A 21200-nucleotide genomic window follows, 5' to 3' on the forward strand; every position below is an offset into this window, starting at 1 on the left:
AATCTGCTAGAATTCTTTGAGAAAGTAACAAGCAGGTTAGATCAAGGAGAGCCAATGGATGTTATCTACCTGGACTTCAAGAAGGCCTTTGACAAGGTGCCGCACAGGAGGCTACTGAGTAAGATAAGGGCCCATGATGTCAGAGGCAAGATACTAGCATGGATAGAATCTTGGCTGTCTGGCAGAAAACAGAGAGTGGGGATAAAAGGGTCCTTCTCAGGATGGCAGCTGGCGACAAGTGGTGTTCTGCAAGTCTCAGAGTTGGGACCACAACTTTTCACTTTATACATTAACAATCCAGATGAAGAAACTGAGGACATTCTGGCTAAACTTGCAGATGATATAAAAGTAGGTAGAGGATCAGGTAGCATTTGGGGGTTGGGGAGACTGGAGAAAGATTTGGACAGGTTAGGAGAGTGGGCAAAGAAGTGGCAGATGGAGTACAATGTGGGAAAGTGCGAGGTCATGCACTTTGATAAGAAGAATAAAGGCATGGACTATTTTTTAAATGGGGAGAAAATTCAGAAGTCTGAAGTGCAAAGAGACTTGGGAGTTCTACTGGAGGATTCTCTCAAAGTAAACTTGCAGGTTGAGCCAGTAAATAGGAAAGCAAATGCAATGATGGCTTGTATTTTGAGAGGACTTGAATATAGGAGCAGGAATTTACTTCTGAGGCTCTAAAAGGCTCTGGTCAGACCACATTTAGAGTATTGTGCACAGTTTTGGGCCCCATATCTCAGGAAGGATATACCTGCCCTGGAGTGTGTCCAGAGGAGGTTCACGAGAATGGTCCCAGGAATGAAAAGCTTAACAGATGAGGAACTGGCCTGGAGAGACTGGATGTTGGGAAGATGTTTCCATTGGTAGGAGAGTCTAGGACCCGAGGGCACAGCCTTAGAGTAAAGGGAAGGCCCTTTTAGACTGGAGATGAGGGGAAACTTCTTCAGCCAGAGAGTGGGGAATCTCTGGAATTCACTGCCACAGAAGGTTGTAGAGGCCAGGGCATTGAGTATTTTTAAGACGGAGATAGATAGGTTTTTCATTATTAAGGGTTATGGAGAGAAAGCAGGAGAATGAGCTTGAGAACCTTATAAGTCATGATTGAATGGCAGAGCGGACTTGATGGACTGAATGGCCTAACTTCTGCTCCTGTGTCTTATGGTCTTATAAAATGTTACGTGAGGACTTACTGGATCTGGACTTAACCTGCAGGGTGTAGGCAGTCAAACTGGAGACATACATCTGCTATTGTATATCTATACACCCTGGAGGAATTTTTAAAATAAAAGCATATTTGCATGTAATGTCTGTCGATGAATAAATAAAAGAATTATTATTACAGTGCAGAGGATCATCTGGCCGGTCATGCCTGCAGTGGATCTTCAAATGGGGATCATTACCTCATGCCAATCTCCTGCCTTTTCCAAACATCCTTGCACACAATTTCTATCCAAAAAAAATCCAAAGCTCTCTTAAATGCCACAATTGAATCTACCCTCACCATATTTCCAGGCAGTGCATTCCATACCCTAACTACTCGCCGTGTGAAAAAGACTTTTCTCACAATATGTTCGTTGTTTTTTCCATATCACTTTGAAGATGTGCCCTCTTGTTCTTCATTCTTTTGAACCACAGCAGCTCTTTCCTATTCACTCAATCCAATCACTCTTGATTTTGAAAATCCCTGTCAAATTTCCTCTCATCCTTCTTCTCTCCAAGGAGAACATTCCCAACTACTTCAATCCGCGTCATCATTGAAGTTTCTCACTCCTGGAACCATTCTTGTAAATTGCTTCTGAACTCTCTCTAATGCATTCACATATTTGCTATAAATGTGGCACCCACAATACTCCAGCTGAGGTCTAACAAGTGTCTTGTACAAATTCAACATCACCTTCCTGTTCTTGTGGTCTGTGCCTTTATTTATAAAGCTGAGGAAACTGTATGCTTTATTAACTGCTCTCCTGCCACCTTCAATGATCTGTGCACATATACACCCAGGTCCTTCTACACCTGCACCCCCTGTTAGAATTGCACCCCCTATTTTATGTTGTCTTTCGATGTTTTTTCTATCAGTGCTTCACCTCACATTGAAACTCATCTCATGTTGCATTTGTAATATGGAGATGGTGGTGGGTGCCAGTGGAATCCACACTAACCACAACTACAGCTAGCGTTAGCTGCTCAAGGATCCTCAGCTCAGAGCTGAGGAGCTCGAGTCCGAGCTGCAGACACTGCATTACAAAGAGAGAGAGGAGTTACATGGTTATTTTTTTTTCAGGAGACAGTCACACCCCGGGATTAATTATATGGTCCACGGTGAGGCGGGAGGGCGTGACCATGCATTGAGGCAGCTATTGGGGTCCAGAATTTATCCATGTAGGAGTCACAGCCAGTGGCCTTGTCCAACAGGCACAAGGTTATTGCACCAAGTGTGGATGAGAACAACCTCTGTGGGAAGATGAATGAACTGACCAAAGCACTGTGATCTTGAGCACCATTCAAATAGGTTGGGAAAGAAGAGAAATATATGAGTAACGGGGCTAACAAAGTGAGGAGATCATAAAATTTCTCTGCAGCAAAGACAGAGTCCTGAAGGATATGTTGCCCATCTGATGCCAAAGTTGAGGACAAGTCCTCTTCTGGGCTGGAGAGGAACTTGGAGAGAGAGGGAAAGGATCCAGTTGTCATAGCCCATGAAGCAGGAGAAAGATTCTGCTGAGGGATTGCAAGCAGCTTGGGTTAAATTTCAATACAAAACCACAAAGGTAGTAATCTCAAGATTATTGACAAAGTCATATGGGAACTAATTTACAGTAAATGAGATCAGAGGGGTAAGTACATGGCTTAAAAGACTGGAGTTAGAGAATTGGGCTCCAATCCATGGGACAGTGGCACCAACACAAGGCAAAGAGAGAGCTGTCCCACAGTCTCTGGATGAAGCGTTGACAAACAAATGGGACTGAAGGCAGGCAAGCTGATGGTCGCAGCTCGGACTCTAGCTCTTCAACTCTGAGCTGAAGTTCTTTGAGCAGCTAACAACTGCTCCAGACGTGGCCAGTGTGCACTCAGCTCCACCAGCTCCCAAATATTAAATGCAACACATCACCAGCACAGCCATCTCTACTCTGTTAAATTAATTTGGATATTAAATATTTTAAAAGTGAATTTCCTAACTGTACCCTTCAACTATAATGACGTCTTCTGATATCACTTGCTTGACCAATCTAAAGGGATATAGAAATACCCACCAATCATCTCCCTGCTTTCCTGGACCATCACACTCTGGCACTGACAGGAAGGAAAAGGATGAAGGGATTGTGTGCCACTGGTTTTTATCTCCTGCTGTTGACCTTCTCTTTCAGGTCCACTTCTTTCTGTTTGCTTCACAGTGACACTGACCTACTGCACACTCCTCTCCATGAGGTGAGGTGAGGCTCACAAGGTGAGCTCCTACATGCAAACTAACCGTAGACTGCTTTCATCACTCCCAATACTTGATGTCTCCAATAATAAAGGAGAAAGCGAGGACTGCAGATTCTGGAAATCAGAGTTTAGAGTGTGGTGCTGGAAAAGCACTGCAGGTCAAGCAAGAGAATTGATGTTTCGGGCATAAGCCCTTCATCAGGAATGAGCACTCAGACAGCCCTGAATTTCTTCATCTGAACATGGATAGGGTGAACAGCCAAGGTCTTTTCCCTGGGGTGGGGGTGTCCAGAACCAGAGGGCATAGGTTTAAGGTGAGAGGAGAAAGATTTAAAAGGGACCTAAGGGGCAATCTTTTTCATGCAGAGGGTGGTGCGTGTGTGGAATGAGCTGCCAGAGGAAGTGGTGGAGGCTGGTACAATTACAACATATAAAAGGCATCTGGGATGGGTATCTGAACAGGAAGGGTTTAGAGGGATATGGGCCAAATGCTAGAAAATGGAACTAAATTTATTTAGGATATCTGGTCAGCATGGTCAAGTCGGACCGAAGGGTCTGTTTCCATACTGTACATCTCTATGACTCAACTTTGATCTTCCAAATAATCAATCTGGCATCCATCAAGGCTCTGCATGCTTCCTCACTCCATGACCTCATCCACGCTACCTGTGTAACCATGCCCTACCTTAAACCCTCTCCTGTACCCTCCAGTCCTCTATTTATCTATCTGCCAAACATCCTCTTCCTCAACCTCACTGGTAACGATAGAGTTTGCAGTTATTGAAGTCCCATTTCTTGGAACTCAAGCTCAGCAACGTTCTCATCTCAAGTGTGGCACAGATATGGAGACCAATATTATAAACAGGAAAACTATTCAAATGTTAGCCAGCCGTGCTGCAGTCTTAGAAAAAATTAACCATGAAAATAAACAATTTAAGACAACATTAACTGAATTATTTTAAAAAGAAATTAAAATTATTGCAGTTGTTGCTTTTTCCTTTCCAAATTAATGAAATGTTATTTATGGTGTTTAGTTTTTCTATAACCTATTTCTTATTCAAAGTTGCTACTTGTTTCTCTTTCTTGTCTCTTCATGCTGTCGATTCTGTGAGAGCAACTATATATAAAAATGTTCTGAGCAGCTAAATATAAGTTTTAAACATCAGGTCTTTTAGTCAAAAGCAATGAATGACTTTACTGTATCACAGATATTGCCTGGTAACTCTTAAAAATTTGTTTAACATATTAAAACAGGGCAAGTATAGAAATGCGGTGATCCTGAGAAGGATAGTGCAGTTGGGTGAGATAATTTGCCTGCATTGTTCTAAAGATTAAGAAACAAACAAGAAGATACATAGGATTAAAAAAAATTGTATCCACGAGAAGTTAGCAGCATAGAAAACTGCATTTTGTTCTATACTGACCTTTAATTTGCTTTACAAAGCTCCTTTACTTGTTAACTATTTTGAAAAATTCTACATTTTTTGGATTTGGTTGAAATATTTCTGGATCCACGCTTTGAGTTATAAATTGTTAGTTTCTGTTAGCTCTGTGACCCATGAACATGAGCCAACTTGTTTCCATTAGCATATAAGGATAGAATTGAACCCAGGTTTGATAAAATGCCATTTTCTCCTTGACTCACATTAAGAATTCAACTTGTGGGATAAGGGTCAAAGTCATACAGCCACTTGGCCCATTTACTCCATGCCAGCTCTCTTTAAAGCAATCAAGTCCATCCCATTCCACTGCACTCTCACCCGTGTTGTCCTGCAAATTTGTTTCCCTTAAATGCCCATCCAAATTGCTTTTGAAATCCCTCATCATCTCTTTTTCCTCTGTCAGGAAGCTATGGGTCATTGCTACTCACTAAGTAAACAAAATGCTCTTCACATTCCCTTGCAATCCTTCACACCCAAAGTTTGGTACTTGAGTCCTTGCACCATCAGCTCATGGGAGCAGTCTTCCTCTACCTACCTTATCAAAACCTGTCATAATCTTAGGAGACGGGAGATAATGCTCAGTCTATTAGTCCACGGCTGGAATCAGAGATTCCACCTGTACTGAACATTTTGGTCTTCAAGATCTACATTCATCAAAAGGAAAACTTTTCAAGGTAGTTCACTCACCTCGCACCAACAGTGCTGTATAATGTTCCAAATGTGCACTTACAATAAAAGCACAGTGTTTCAAACATAACAGGTCACTGCAAAGCTGTTCAACCTAGATAAAACACTCAAAAAAAAAAGGCAATCTAAATTTCCAAGTCACTGAAATGCATTTTATTGTTTCTCCCCTGTGATCCTCTGCGCTGTCTTCACTTTCTTTCTGTCAAACAGATACCTTGTGCAGGTCATCATGATGTGCAGGTAATGGTATTAGACTGGGGTGGTCAAAGTCAGAAGTTGCACAATACCAGGTTATAATCACAAGCTTTTGGAGCGCTGCTTTCTCATCAGGTGACCTGACGAAGAAGTAGCTCTCTGAAAGCCAGTTTTTCTAAATAAACCTGCTGGACTATGACCTGGTGTTGTGTGACTTCTGACCAGGTCACCATGAGCCAGCAAACCTGCATTCTTCTAGCTCACTGCTTTGCTTAGCCAGGTCCGGTTCCTTTAGAATTGGTATATACTTCATTAATCTTGTGCCAGTTTTCAGTTCTTTTCTGAACCTTTAAAGATTATACATTGCAGTAGTCTTGAACATACGAACATTTTATACTGCAATCATCACTAACTCATAGACAGTCGATGTTAGTTACAAAGCAACTGAATGGTGAAAATGTACCATACTTACCATTTGGGGTGCAACATTCACGTTTGCTAGGCCTAAGGTTTTAGGTAAGATCTTGGTTTGAGAAACAATGTTGGAAACTGATGCTGCAACCATGGATATACTATCTGGAAACAAATGACCAAACCAAAAATGTATTAGTCAATCACCAATGGCTTTAACAGATTCTTGATAATCTATCTAAGATACACATCAAATCTCTCTTCTTCTATCGACAACTTTTGATGTACTTTACCTGTGGTAGGACTATATCACATGCTAGAATTAAACCAAAAAATGCTGGATGCTTCACAGGGTTTTAGCTTTCATTTCTGACTGGTTTACAATGCAAAACATTGACCTGTTTTTCTCATTAAAAAAACCCAACGCATGCTATAATTGTCTTAAATGAGAATTCAAAGTAAAGTTAATAATCAGACTGAATATTAAGGAGGGAAAGGATTGTTGCTAATTAAACTGTGAAGACTTTTACAAGGAAAACATTCCTTGCAAAGAATTGAAAACAGGTCCATTGATTCTTTATAGGAAACTATTTTCTGTGATCTATAGTGTACATTAGACGAGCTTCAGATTGGTTTCACAGTTCGGCGCAACATCGAGGGCCGAAGGGCCTGTACTGCGCTGTGATGTTCTATGTTCTAAAGATGCCCCACCTCATTTGAGCCTGTGGGCATCAATTTATCTTTTAGCTGAGCAACTACAGTACAAGGTAATGACCAGCCACCATCTAGTGCCAATGCTGTATTTATTTGGTGGCCGTGAAGGGTCTATGTGAATTAGTGACTGGTACAAGAAAGTCTCACCTCTATGAAACCAATCTAAGTAGCACATATTAGAACAGAGGCTTAAACATGTAATTATTTATGGATTTTCTCTTTAAAGTATTGTGGAAGCCCAGTGTTTGTGATCCCACACCTCATTCTATGGCTCTCAGTTGTTAAGTTTCATTTGAGGCACTTTTAGAATTTCTTGCAGTGGCCTTTTTAGGAGAAGGTTCAAGAGTTCTGTGCCTCTATAAATCACAAAGTCCACTCTCAACAGAAAGGTGGCACTGTTTTACCTTATCCAGCCAGGTACAAGCAGGTCTGTGTGTGTCACTTAAATGTATAAATATCCTTGAAATCAAAACTGATGAAATTTAAGCCAGGTTCAGCTACCAGCACACACAGAGCTCCTCTACAGACTAATGTTCATCACTGGTATTTTTCAGGATCCATCCAAGGAAAGGAAAAGTAAACATCTGCATCAGCTCATAAAAAGTGGCAACCGTATAAATTTTGGAACTTATGCCAATAAAATATATAGGCTTTAACCAATCCCACAGACTAATGGCTACTGCTGTTAGGTTGTCAATCAGCTGAGGGGCCTAAACCTAAATTAATTTCACCAATGCATATCAAAGTCCACTGTAATTTTATAGCTATCCAGCAGTTAAATGCAGAATTATATGACATTGACAAATCAAATCACAAAGAGAGTTTGGTAATCAACCAGACCAACAAAAATAACAGCAACAAAGTCTCCAGCACTTTCTGTTTTGCTTAACCATATCTATTAATCAGTTGTAAACTCAATGCTTAAACTTGCGCCGTGCTGACTATTATTCTGAGGTTAATAAACAACTATCAGTTCAAGACTGTTAACTAACTTCTGTAATCATTGGTAAGAAAGGTTTAATTCATTCACTCACAGGTGATGAAAACCCAATCTGGAGGCTGACACTCTTGTAAGGTATTTGGTAGTTTGGCTAGTCAAATTCAGTTATCATTAACTCCAAAGCAAAAAAAAAGGATGGCAGGTGCATTAAGGTGAAGAGCTGGTGACCTTGTTGAATAATCTTGGCAGGGCATTGGAATCATTAAAAGAGCCTTTCTTGGCATAATTTGATTTTATGTGAAAATTCCAGCATTTATAGTTTTATGGCATAGATTTGCTGATGTACACATTTTAAGAAGTTTGTGCTTTAATTTCTCCCTCTGGTTGAGTTATTTTATTGTTGCCCACTGCCCCATGACTGCAAAAGGAGACATTGGTGACTGAGTCAAAACCTCCTGCTAAATGATGACAATCAATACCCCTCCAGCTGATCAATTAATGTCACATTTACTGAATGGGTCACCTCAAATCCAGAGGGGAGATGTCATCGAGATAGTCGAAACATTTGAGGAAAAGGATCAGCAAGATTGGGACAGTTACTTAGTAAGAGTTTCGTACACAGATACCGAAAGACATAAAATAAAATGAGCTAGAAGCATTAATTCAACTTAATGGTTCTGACGTAACAACCATTACTGAACCCTATTTCTAAATCTGGCAGGATTGGATTCAAAGGTTAGGCTCTAGTTAAAGGCCATTTAGCCTATAAACAGCAATCGGAACACCCAGAAATTTCATCAACAGAATGACAACGATTTCACATTTCTTTTTAAACAGAACACAAACTTTACTGTCTATAGAATCAATTAATTAAAGCAAATAGGATTAAGTTAACACTGTGCCATTAATGTTACTTATTTCCAACCCTTCCCAAAAAATTGTTTCATGTTACAACATCTTAAAGTTATTTACTTTTGCAAAGATCACCCAAAGGTATATCCCTGAAATTATTTTATGATCTTTACAAAGAACAAAGAAAATTTCCAGCCCAGCCTGTGCCAATCCAGATCCTCTATCTAAACCTATCGGCCAATTCCTAAGCATCTGTATCCCTCTGCTCCCCACCTACTCATGCATCTGAGTACTCCCAGGTCTCTCTGCTCATCAACTTTGCCCAAGCCTCTTCTACTTATAGTACAGTTCACTCTAGAATTAGACCTCTAGTCCCATCTATTCTCAGAGGTAAACTTTCACATATTCATTCATAATGATGGATGCCTTAGTCCATCATTCTGATCACTTTCGCAAACCTTCCAAATTAATCTGTTGATTGCTTTCTGCTGCTACAATATTCTGAGATAGGGTTAAGGTTAGGGTGAGGGGACCACTGTCAATTTTTTCCACAAGCCTCAAGCTAGGCATTCTTTCAACTAATTTTTCCTGAAGTAAGCCAAACTGAGATTACCGACCTGCATTCCATGCACCAAAGGATGAAGATAGCTTTTTCGCTGCTTTCAATGTCGGCCTAACGATCAGTAATTTACTGTGCTATCCTGTCTCAGTGACCTGCACCACACACCAAAACAAGCTGCAACTGAACTCTCACTAAACATCCAGATAAACTGAAATCAGAGGATCTTCCAACATCCCATCCAACTCCATGACAAAGTCTGGGATGTTCACAAACAGACCTTTAGGTTAATTATTTCTCATATGCAATGGTTTCTTTGATCTGATGAAGTAAATGGCTTTAGAATGCACGCTTTTGAACTAATTTAGCTCGAACTCCTGAAACAAAGCATCTTTTTGGACTGTGCTGTCTGATGTGTGCTCAAACATCAAGTCTCCAGAAGACTCTCAGTCAATTTTCTCAGCACATGATTCTGTACCCATTGAACTTGTTTTAAGATGGTCAAGCATGCAAGGAACACAAACTGTGCAATATAGTCAAGAACCAATAAATGAATGTTTTACCTCTAAGTGGAGCTGGAACTGATGATAATTGAAGTAATTTCAGAGACTGTGGCATACGATTATTTACAAAAGTAAATAACTTTAAGATATTGCAATATAGAAGAGAATTCTTCAAGGGCAGAGCATGTGTTAGTGCAGCTGCTACTTCTGATGGAAACACCGTTTGCCACCTCTCCTAATGGACTGAATTGTTAAAGGCAAAGTTCAATGAAGCTATGCAGGTAACAAGATGCCAGGTTTCATTTTTGGTCAACGAATTGTTAATTAATTTCAGTCAGGAAGACAAAATACTAAAATCGATGGCAGCTCTCACTCTCTCTTGTTCAGTATTTAGCAAAAATTACCCCTCAAATGTAATGGACATGTGCATGAGCTTGGTTGGCTTAGGGTTAAACTTAGCTATGATTCCCTTCAGTAGCTGAATACAACCATAGCTACAACGCTTAAAATAACAAACTTTAACTGGTAAAATAGCTCCTACTGGGCCACTGTAGTGACAGAAGCAACATGTGGTTAATATAACCTTACAGAATGGAAACTTAGCAAACCAAAATAACATTGTCCAGGATAATGTACCCCAGGCCCTGCAATGCCCATCTGTCACTAAAGGCTTTTCCTGTGCCAGTGGATACTGCATGCGCCCTCACAATGGACACTCAAGCATGGATGTAACCGTGGAAGAGGGTAGACAGTCAGGTACTAATGAACCTCTCCACAGTTCACAGTCTGGACTGATTAATGGCCAAAAAAAAACTGTGGATGCTGGAAATGAGAAACAAAAATAAAAACACAATCATAAATTACTGGAAAAACTCAGCAGGTCTGGCAGCATCTGTGGAGAGAGACACCCTTCCTCAGGACGGCCAATAGCTAGGAAAAAGTTAGTATGCAGAAGATGGGGTGAAGGGTGGTGGAAGAGTAAATAATTGGAGTTAGTGCCAAGAGAGAGAGAGACAGAGACAGAGACAGAGAGAGACAGAGAGAGAGAGAGAGAGACAGAGAGAGAGAGAGAGAGAGAGAGACAGAGAGAGAGAGAGAGACAGAGAGAGAGAGAGAGAGACAGACAGAGAGACAGAGAGAGAGAGACAGAGAGAGAGAGACAGAGAGAGAGAGACAGAGAGAGAGAAAGAAATACTTGGGTCAGACAAAGAAGTGGTTAAAAGTCAGTCTGGGAGCAATATATAGCTGCAAATGGAGGGGTTATCAGTTGCTGACAATGGATTGTATGTAGTAGCAGCCCACGTGACGGATGACAAGGCCTGGTGTGTGGGGGCTGAGGTAAGGACTTGGCCTCAAGCCCTAGAATTGTTGAACCTGATATACAAGTCCAGAAGGCCGCAAAGGCTTGGATTAATGGCCATTTTGGTCAGGCCCAGGAGAAGGCCCACAAGGAGGCCTTCTGCATCTTCCGTGTCTGTGACATTAGAGTAATGACCATTTGTGTATACTCCCTGCAGTCCAGGGAACTATGTCACCACATGAATAAACACCTTGGGGCATCAGGAATGAAAACAGTATATATATATTTCTCTCTCAGGTTAATTGCAGGTTTCTCCCAAAGCGACTCAAATTTGATAGCTTTTCAGCTTGATTCACAAGTTATGACACTTTAGCTGTTGTACAGAATTAAAGCTATCATTTTGCTCACAGTAATGAATTAAACCTACTACTAAATTTTAAAAATAACACATTTCAGTGAGGCACATCAACACACTTTCAGACAGGCAGTCCAAGGATTTATGTAAATGAAAATCCTGACAAGTGCTCACATTCCTGTTCAATAAAAGAACAGTGATGCTTGCAAATGACCTGGGGCAAAGGCAGAATGCTTCTGATCACTTTACAAATAATGTTTACAAAAATGTTTCAGAAGGCAAGAAAGAACCTGCACAATATAATATACAAAAGCCATTATTCCTTTTCTTTGTAAGGAAAAAGCAGGAACATGGGACTTTAAAACCAGTCCCAGGAGATGTCGATGGAGCTGCCTTTCCTTCAAGTTTATATGCTAATGGACTGAGATTTTGAAGAGCTCAATTAGCTCACCTGAAAGTTATCATGCCATACTATAGAAATTTTTAAAAGAAACAAAGAATTGTAAATATTTATGCCAAATTATCTCAACTCAAGGATCAATAGGACAAACACTTATTTAATATTTTTGAACATCTCATTCTTAGGTAGTTAAACAGACCCCTGACAGTGCCCCTTTCATTCAGAATATTTGAAGCAAATAGTGCCATTAATTGAAATTGAAATGAAATTCCAGAAAAATTGCAGAAATGCCTCTGGCATTATCCATCAGTATGTTAATAATGAAGCTTCTGCAGTCGGGATAGTTTTAACCATGATCCCGGTCACTTGAAAGGGTCTTGAAGTTAAACATACACAATATCTTAGGTGACCTTCTGCTGCCACCCAGTGCAGTGCACTTTATTTCACATTTTAGATCAATGAAAATAATTAGCTTTCAATGAGGTCACTTGTTGCCACTGAAGAGATCATCTTTATTAATATGGAAGTGTGGGGAATGAAGAAATCTGCTCACATTTTCCAGTATTCCCTGGAAACGTCCAACCATCGTTCCTGAGGAAATGGGAGAATTAATACAATCAGCGAACAGCAAGTTCACAATGTAGCTGCTGTCCAGCTGTTGAACACTTCAACAATGGAACATTCCTCCATGTTACTGGGCTCTCAAAGGGAAATGCATTTTAATCTAAATGACCCCTTTTCCTTCCCTTCCACATGTACATCAAAGCTCAGTTCATTCTGAAATAGATTTCCCAAAATAATTTTTAAAACAAAAAGCCTTTGGTAGATGGTGATGCAGACATGCTGATCCAACTACTTAAGTTAGTTTTGATGCACTCAAATGTACCAGCACCAAAGGGTGTGCCAGGTCTTTTCACCACAGTCCAGTTGTGGTCACCCTCTGATGTCTGGACCATATGCTAACAGTCTGTTGGCACTGCCTTCTTTACTTGTTCACCATATGGTTGTTTTGGTTGCATTTGTTTGACTAATGGTGTTACCATATGGCCTTAAAAATATTTTTCTTTCCTGTTACTTGCAGACATATTTTTAATTAGCTCAAGTTTGTCTTCAGGGGATAAGGTTGTATGATGGCGCTTTCTTAAGTGTTCAACAGTTGGTACCAATTGGTGTAGACTGACAGTTCCAAAAATGTTTCCAATATAAAATAGGAGACAGTCAGAAGTCACATGACACCAGGTTATAGTCCAATAGGTTTATTTGAAATCACAAGCTTTTGGAGCGCTGCTCCTTTGTCAGGTGACGTGACTTCTGACTTTGTTCAACCCAGTCTAACACCAGCACCTCCACATCAAAACAGGAGAAGAAATAGACTAGTTGGCTCCTGGAGTGTGCCTGAGATTAAGTAAGATTGTTGCACAAATATTTGAGTTTCAAATTCCACATTGCTATCTACAGCCTGATAACTCTGGATTCCCCAGCCTAACAAAAATCTATCCATGCAAATAAAAGATAAATACTGCAGATCTGAAACAAGCACAGAGAATGCTGGAGAAACTCAGCAGATCTGGTGGTGTCTGTGGAGAGAAAGAGAGTTAATATTTTGATTCTTCAGAAGTTCAGGGTTCTGAAAAAAAAGAAGTCATATCAGACTCCAGATATTAACTAAGAATCTATCCAGCTCGGTCTTAAAATTTTCAATGACCCACAACCTTCTGTTGAGGCAGAGTTCCAAAACCTCACAATCTAAAATAAAGTCTCATGTGTGTCCACAAAGGGCATCGCCTAATCTTAAAACAATGCCAGGCCTCCCAGCGTTGGGAATATATTAATATTCTGATGTTTGTAGCTTACACATGTTGTAGGACAAAAGAATTTGAACCAACTCAGGAAATGAATAAGTTTGAACTGAAAAGCAACAAACACAAACATTAACCCGACAAAAACTGAACCAATGCTTTGTGGAAGGTCTTTTGACATTGATACAACACAAGATCATGCTCAGTGATATCTATCTGCAACCGCAAGGTACTGTTATAGCTTAAGATTGGGACGAGACAGATTAGACTTTGTTCCCATGCAATGCAGGTGAGTATGTGAACGCATAATGAACAAATCATGCTGCTTTCCCTCTCTAATCTGTCAGAGATTGAACTAAAAAGCCTGCAGGAAACAGCAACTTTATACACAGGTCCAGATGCCGATGTGTAGGTCATTCAAAATGTCTGAAGACCTATATAAGTCCCAGATCATAGGGGACTTCACTTGCTTCCAGAGAAAGCTCAACATGGCACTCGAGAAGGAACAGAACTCTCTCTCAATAACTGATAACAATTCGACAAGTCAGTAGCTGCATTTGTACTTTCTACTCTGCTTTGTTTTATAGATTCAATGTTTCTTCTGAGACCCTTTCTAAGGCACTCCCATAAACTTGTTATCTCATATATTCAATTAACCAGGGCATAAAATATTGTACCCCCCCTCCCTCAAGGGCTCCCTTGGAGATCTTCATTCACACTAACTCAGCAATTTTTGTTTTTTAATTGATCTGTTCAGAGATGCCATTACACGTGCCTGGAGCAGGCAGGACTTGGCCAAGGCCTCTTGGTTTAGATGTTACAGTCATATGCTTTGGTATTTGTGCTAATATATGGAGTTATGTGGAATCCCACAAAATCAGAATTAGAAGCATTCAATATTCTCAAAAGTTATCAAAACCACAACACATAAGGAAAGCATTAATTTCCTAGATACCACCGTATTAAAATCGGTACAAAAGTGGCATAAGTTAGCAACAGGGTTACTTCAGAGTACACATACACACAATGATACACATTTCACACACAAAAAACGCATCTTAAACACACCTTTAGTGAGATCATATCAGATGTATTTCCAATACATATTCACAAAGTAGGAATACTTTAACCAGGTAGTTACTAGCTTTGGTTTAATGTATTTTAGATTTCAATCTCAGATTTTAATGAACAATTGACAGTGTTCACTTCAATAGCACAGACTATATTTTTCCCCACATGGTAGCTCCAACACCTATACAGCCTTCAGCTGCGGATTTCACATTAATTTACAAGTGATTCATAACTCAGTGATTTCAAATTTTCCAGGTTAGCTCCTGGTTAGCGGAGGGCTCCTTCATTAACAAGTTTGAAACTGCTCTCTCTTCTCTGCAGTTTTATTGTTCTCATCACATACAGTCCCTCAGTTTTTCAGCTTTCCTCAGCTCCCAGTCTTGGCAAGAGAGTTGCTCCCAGCCCTGGCAAAGTAGCTGCTGATCCAAGACCGCAGCCAGTTGCCTGCTCTTGTCCCCTTACCTTCCCTTGGCACAACATCAGCTGGCTCCCTCATCCCAGAAGGCAATCCCCCAGTGACTCACTTCTCGAACTGCTTGCTGTTCCTACAACCAGAGGCCAGTTCTTTCCCATATTTGCTGCTGGTAGGTGCATTACTGGATTTAATCAGCAGCAAATAAAGGAAAGGGCCCTTCCAATCAACTTCTGGCATCAACTTTTCTTTGATTGTCCCAACGAGTGAATTTTCATGGGTGTTGTGGGGACTTTTCCCACTGCTACCAATGACATGGTTTCAATCATACACAAAAACACCTCGAATCACAATCTTCACCTCTTTTCAGACCGTCAATTACCTAGCCTTTAGCTTCCTATGTACTTGATAATCATAGTAGATAGCTCTCGATCTACTATGATGGCCTTTGCCAGAATAGAATATTTACTGTCTTTGATCCTTATCCATCCCCTTGGAGTGGGCTCCATCTTTGCTTCTTCAGAGTCCAAGTGCTGCAGGCTTGAATGTACCTGATGTGTGAACTGTTTAGCCATCCATCATCAGATCCAGCTGGGCAACACAAAATGCTATTGCTCTTTGTTCCCATCTGCTGTTCCATTACCAACATCGCCTTCTTCTTCACACTCCTTAGCTACAAAATTTATACCCATGGGAATGCTGTTGCTTGGTTCCACCAGTGGTTGCAATTGTAGTCAAAGCATCTTCCAGCAGTGGCTTATTCTTCAGACCATGCATCATTACTTGTGGAGCCCCCTAAGTATTCACATTGGGTTCAAGGTTAGAGTGGTGCCCAAAAGCACAGCAAGTCAGGCAGCATCCGAGGAGCAGGAAAATCGATGTTTCGGGCCAAAACCCTTCATCAGGAATGAGGTCACTCCTGACCTGCTGTGCTTTTCCGGCAGCACTCTAATTTTGGCTCTAATCTCCAGCATCTGCAGTATCCACTTCTGCCGAGTATTCACACTGGGGGTCTGTCTTACCCCAATTGTTCAAGAACATATTCCTGACGTACTTACCTTCAGAATGAACTATTTTAAAGAATGACTGAGCAGGCTACTATCCTCAAGTCTGCATCACACTCTCACCAAGGCTTGCTCTGACTGTTTTATTTATTGGTTTATGTCATGTAGTGCCATGACCTTCAGGGTAGCTGCCTATCTTTTAATTACCACTGAGAAGGGGTGGCGAGCTGTTGCCCTGAATATGTGGTCGGTGCATTGAAGATATACTGCCTCTGTGGGGGTAGGGTTGGCAGAAAAGGAAAACCGCTGGTCACACAGCTCTACCCTTTCTCTATTACTCTGTAAACTGTTTATCCAGTTCCCTGTTGAAACCCATGATGAAACTAGTTTCCACCACACTCTCATTCCACATTCGAATCACTTGCTGTGAACTGTACATTTCACCATTGTGATTCAATTTGAAACAGTATTTCGAGGTGAACTTACAAGTGGTGATAATCCATGTGTATTCCTGCCCTTGGGCTTTTTCAACTGCAGAGATCATAAGTTTGGAAAATGCTGATGAAGAATATGTAGCGTTGTGCTGCAGTGCACCTTGCAGTTAGTATGGCATTTGACAGCCTAGTATGGTTCAGGGATTGATTGTTTAAAGTGATGGATGTGGTGCCAATCAAGTAGGCTGCTCTGTCCTGGATAACACTAAGCTTCTTGAGTGTTTTTTGGAGCTGCACACAGCCAGGTAAGTGAAGCTTTCTATCAGGGATAAGCTTTGGCAGAGAGGGGAGCTACTCACTGCAGAACTGCCAACCACTGAACTGCATTCAAATCAAGAGCAACTGGACGTGGGCAATAAATGCTGAGCCAGTCAGTGAAACCCACTTCCCATCAAGGAATAAAGAAAATACAGTGAATGTTTGGTACTTGTGAGGAATAACTGTTACTTGCTGGTTCCTGCTCCTCAAGTTTCACAAATCTAAAAAGTTCAGCTTTGTTTTTAAATCTCTTCAAAGACATTTCTCCTCTCTATGTCTACAGGCTCCTCTATTCCTATATTAAAAAAATTCCAGAACTCTATTCCTCCAGCTCTAGCCCTGTTGCTTTTCCCAATCTCGGCACCCACCATTCAAGTTGTGCCTTCTGATTCTTCCTCTTTAAACTCTGGCTGGACTAGTTGGAGAACTGTGATAAAATCATAACTCCACCCAATCCCACTCCAATCATTTTGAGATTGAGTGAGGCAGCATCAGAAAACCATCTTCATTTGGCTCCCAGCAGCAGGCTTTACGGGTTGCCTTTGATCTCCAGGGATGCTGCAAGTCCATGCAATTCTTGGATTGATTGCCTTTGGACTAGATGTAGCATTTCCTGATTCAAACATAGTTCCTTTCCTGTAGCATCCTGCAAATTCAGACCACAAATAAAGCTGCTTATGAAAATTTAGCACAGATTTCTCTTTTTCCTGACCTCGGCTGAATCAAATGCCAAGCTAAGGGGATCTCCAATCATCTAGTAACTGTGCTATCATCATGCAGGGCAAGCAATCAATTACGATGAAATAATCTCACAGATTGCAAACCAATTTTTACCTATTTATTAAAATGCTACATGGCGTGAAATAAATTAGCAGAACATATACATCTGAGATGAAAACTGAAGCCAAGTAACAAACACTTAAGATAATTTTATTTCCCATCATTTATTAAGAAAAGCCTGGATAGATAAACGATTGCCACTGACTGGTGATTCTAGAACAAAGGCAGCATAGTCGTTCAGGAGCGATGTCACACAAAGGATGGCAGAGGTTTGGAACTCTCTTCCAGAAATACAGCTGATGTTCGAATAGTTATTTATTTTAAAACTGAGAGGCAATTTTTTTGTTAAGCAAAGGTATTAAGGGATATGGGTCAAAGACAGGGATAGGAGTTTGCACACAGATTAGTCAGGAATAGCAGAACAGGCTTGAGGGGGAGAATGGGCTATTCCTGTTCTGACATTCTTATGTGATTTGTTTTATCATAATGAATAAGTTTGTCATTTCTTGGCTAAAAAGTATTTTTTTCTAGGGGCAGGCAGTCTGTTTAAGCAGTAATTATCACCTCAATACATCACTAAGAATTCAATTAAACGTCTAGCAGAAATTTACAGAAGGGGGCAAGGAGGACATAACAAAAATACAATGGGGGGGGGGGGAAGAGATGAGAAACAAAGACAAAAACTAGAGCTGAAAAATATTTTTTAAATGAAAAACTCCAGATTCAAAGGGAAGTCTAATACTAAAACCATTTCTGGAACTCAATTAACAATGGACAGTTAACATGCAATCAAATCTATTATATTTACTCACAAAAGCAAAATCAAATTTCCAAACGTGCAGAACGGAACCTGAGAAATCCAATTCCATGTGTCACAGGTTGTTGATTGAGGCAAAGGTGGAAATAGGAGGGGCTCTTGCAAAAATTTTCAGTTTCTCTCTGTAGTGATTGTAACAGGATTAGTCAGCTGGACCTCATAGAATATGAGTTCCCTGACTGGGGCTGTTAACCTGGTCTAACCAGAAGCCCTGCTGATAAACAGGAGTGTCAGAGATATTGATACTCTGTTAGCTGACTCTGCACAGGCAGTTCTAAAGTCAAAAAATTGTTCATGTGTAAATAGAGGGTGACTTGGTGGTGGGATACTGGCCTCTGTGGAGTTATTTCACTCTCTGAATTCAGAAGAGTGGACTGGAGAACTGGAAGACAGCCAATGTGGTACTGCTATTCAAGGAGGAAGCAAAGGACAAACCAGGAAACTACAGGTCAGTAAGACTAACCTCAGTGGTGGGAAAATTATTGGAAGCAATTCTGAGGTATCAGATTTAATCTGCATTTGAAAAAGGACAGATTAATAAAGAGCAATCAGTATGGGTTTGTTAAAGAGAGATTATGTCTGGCCAATTTGTTGCATGTTTTCGAAGAGGTGACCAGATGTGTAGACGAGGGTAATATTTTTGGAAGTAGTCTACTTGGACTTCAGAAAGGCTTATGATGAGGTCCTGCCTGAGAGACTGATAGTGAAAGCAGTGCCCACAGAATCCAAGGAAATTTAATAAATCAGATACATGAAGCAGAGGGTGACGGTTGAGGGATGTTTTTCCTGACTGAAAGTCTGTGTCCAGTTGGATCACACAGGGATCAGCACTGAGGCCCTTGCTGTTTGAGGTTTACAAAACTGATTTAGACTTGAATGTAGGGGGATTGATCATAAGTTTGCAGATGATACAAAAACTGGTGGGTGATAAGTAGTGAGGTGGATATTCTTAGACGACAAGAAGAGATAGATGGGCCATTCAAGTGGGCTGATCAGTGGCAAATAAATGGAATTCAATCTGAATAAATTGAGGTGATGCACTTGGGCACAGGGCAAAGGACGACATCTTGAAAGGTAGGTCCCTGGACAGCACTGAGAATCAGAAGAACGTGGGTGTGCATGGACACCAGTCTGTTAAGGTGGACAGGTGGATAAAGTGGTTAAAGAGAGATAGTATACTTGCCTTTATTAGCCGAGGCATAGAGTTTAAGAGCAGGGAGGTGATGCTGGTTGGTTACGCCATTGCTAGAGTATCGTGTGCAGTTCTGGAATTCACATTATAGGAGGAATGTGATTGCATTGGCGAGGGTACAGGGATTTACCAGGATGCTGGCTGGGCAGGAGACTCTCCGTGATGAAGAGAGATTGGACAGACTAGAACTATGAAATTATTAATGAGACGTATAAAATTATTAATGGATTGGACACTCTGGAGGCAGGATGCATGTTCCCGCTGATGGGGGAGTCCAGAACCAGAGGACACAGCTTAAAAATAAGGCTATTTTAGAACAGAGTTGAGGAGAAACTTCTTCACCCAGAGAGCAGTGGATTTATGTAATGCTCAGCCCCAGAAGGCAGTGGAGGCCCAGTCTCTGGATATTTTCAAGAAAGAGATGGATAGAGCTCTGAGAGATAGTCGGATCAAGGGTTATGGGGATAAGGCAGGAACAGGATACTGATTGTGGATGATCAGCCATGGTCATAATGAATGGTGGTGCTGGCTCAAAGGGCTGAATGGCCTACTCCTGCACCTATTGTCTATAACAGAAATTGCTGGAAAAATCTCTGCAGGTCTGGCAGCATTTGTGGAGAGAAACCAGGGTTAACATTTCTTCAGTGACCCTTCTTCAGAATTGGGGCTGCTTTCCTTATAACAGAGATTGAGAGGGGACATGATTGAGTGTGTAGAATTATGAGGTATGTAGATAGGGTAGACAGAAAGAAACTGTTCCCCTCGATAGAGGGATCATTGACCAGAGGACATAGATGTGGTGATGGCTCGTTGGGTTAGGTGTATGATTTGCACTTAGGGTCTTGTAAGTTGATGAAATGCGAGAAGTCCCAGGTTCAAATCCTGTACAATCCATCATTTCATAGAGTCACAGAGCTGTACAGCATGGAAACAGACCCTTCGGTTCAACCCGTCCATGCTGACCAGATCATCCAACCCCATCTAGTCCCACCTGCCAGCACCCAGCCCATATCTCTCCAAACCCTTTCTATTCATATACACATTCAAATGCTTCTTAAATGTTGTAATTGTACCAGCCTCCACCACTTCCTCTGGCAGCTCATTCCATACCCGTACCACCCTCTGCGTGAAAAAGTTGCCCCTTAGGCTTCTTTTATATCTTTCCCCTCTCACCCTAAACCTACGCCCTCTAGTTCTGGACTCCCCGATCCCAGGGAAAAGACTTTGTCTATTTATTCTATGAACACAGTGGCTCAGTGGTTAGCACAGCTGCCCTACAGAGCCAGGGACCCAGGTTTGATTCCACTCCCGGGAATATATGGAGTTTGCACATTCTCTGTGTCTGTGTGGTTTCCTCCGTGTGCTCCAGTTTATTCCCACAGTCCAAAGATGTGCAGGTTAGGTGAATTGGCAATGCTAAATTGCCCATAGTGTCCAGGGATGTGTAGGTTAGGCAAATTATCCACAGGAAATGTAAGGTTACAGGAATAGAATGGCAGGGTGAGTCTGAGTGGATTCATTTGGGGGGGGGGGGGGTCAGTGTTGACTTGATGGGCTAAGTGGCCTGTTTCCACTGCAGAGATTCTATT

General features: G+C 41.2%; 1 protein-coding gene across 7 annotated transcripts in view; it reads right to left on the reverse strand.

Moving 5' to 3' along the window:
- Nucleotides 1–21200, reverse strand: part of LOC122556221 (transcription factor Dp-2-like) — a 203316-nt gene that overhangs the window by 67556 nt on the left and 114560 nt on the right. For all 7 annotated transcript variants that reach the window (XM_043702792.2, XM_043702794.2, XM_043702791.2 and 4 more), the window contains one exon: nucleotides 6223–6326. In XM_043702792.2, coding sequence (XP_043558727.1) covers nucleotides 6223–6326 — 104 coding nt within the window. Of the gene's footprint in view, nucleotides 1–6222; nucleotides 6327–21200 lie in introns of those variants that run through there.

Source organism: Chiloscyllium plagiosum, unplaced genomic scaffold (assembly GCF_037043375.1).
Source record: "Chiloscyllium plagiosum isolate Xiang-an unplaced genomic scaffold, Cpla_swu_hap1 HiC_scaffold_13, whole genome shotgun sequence".
Lineage (NCBI taxonomy): Eukaryota > Metazoa > Chordata > Chondrichthyes > Orectolobiformes > Hemiscylliidae > Chiloscyllium > Chiloscyllium plagiosum.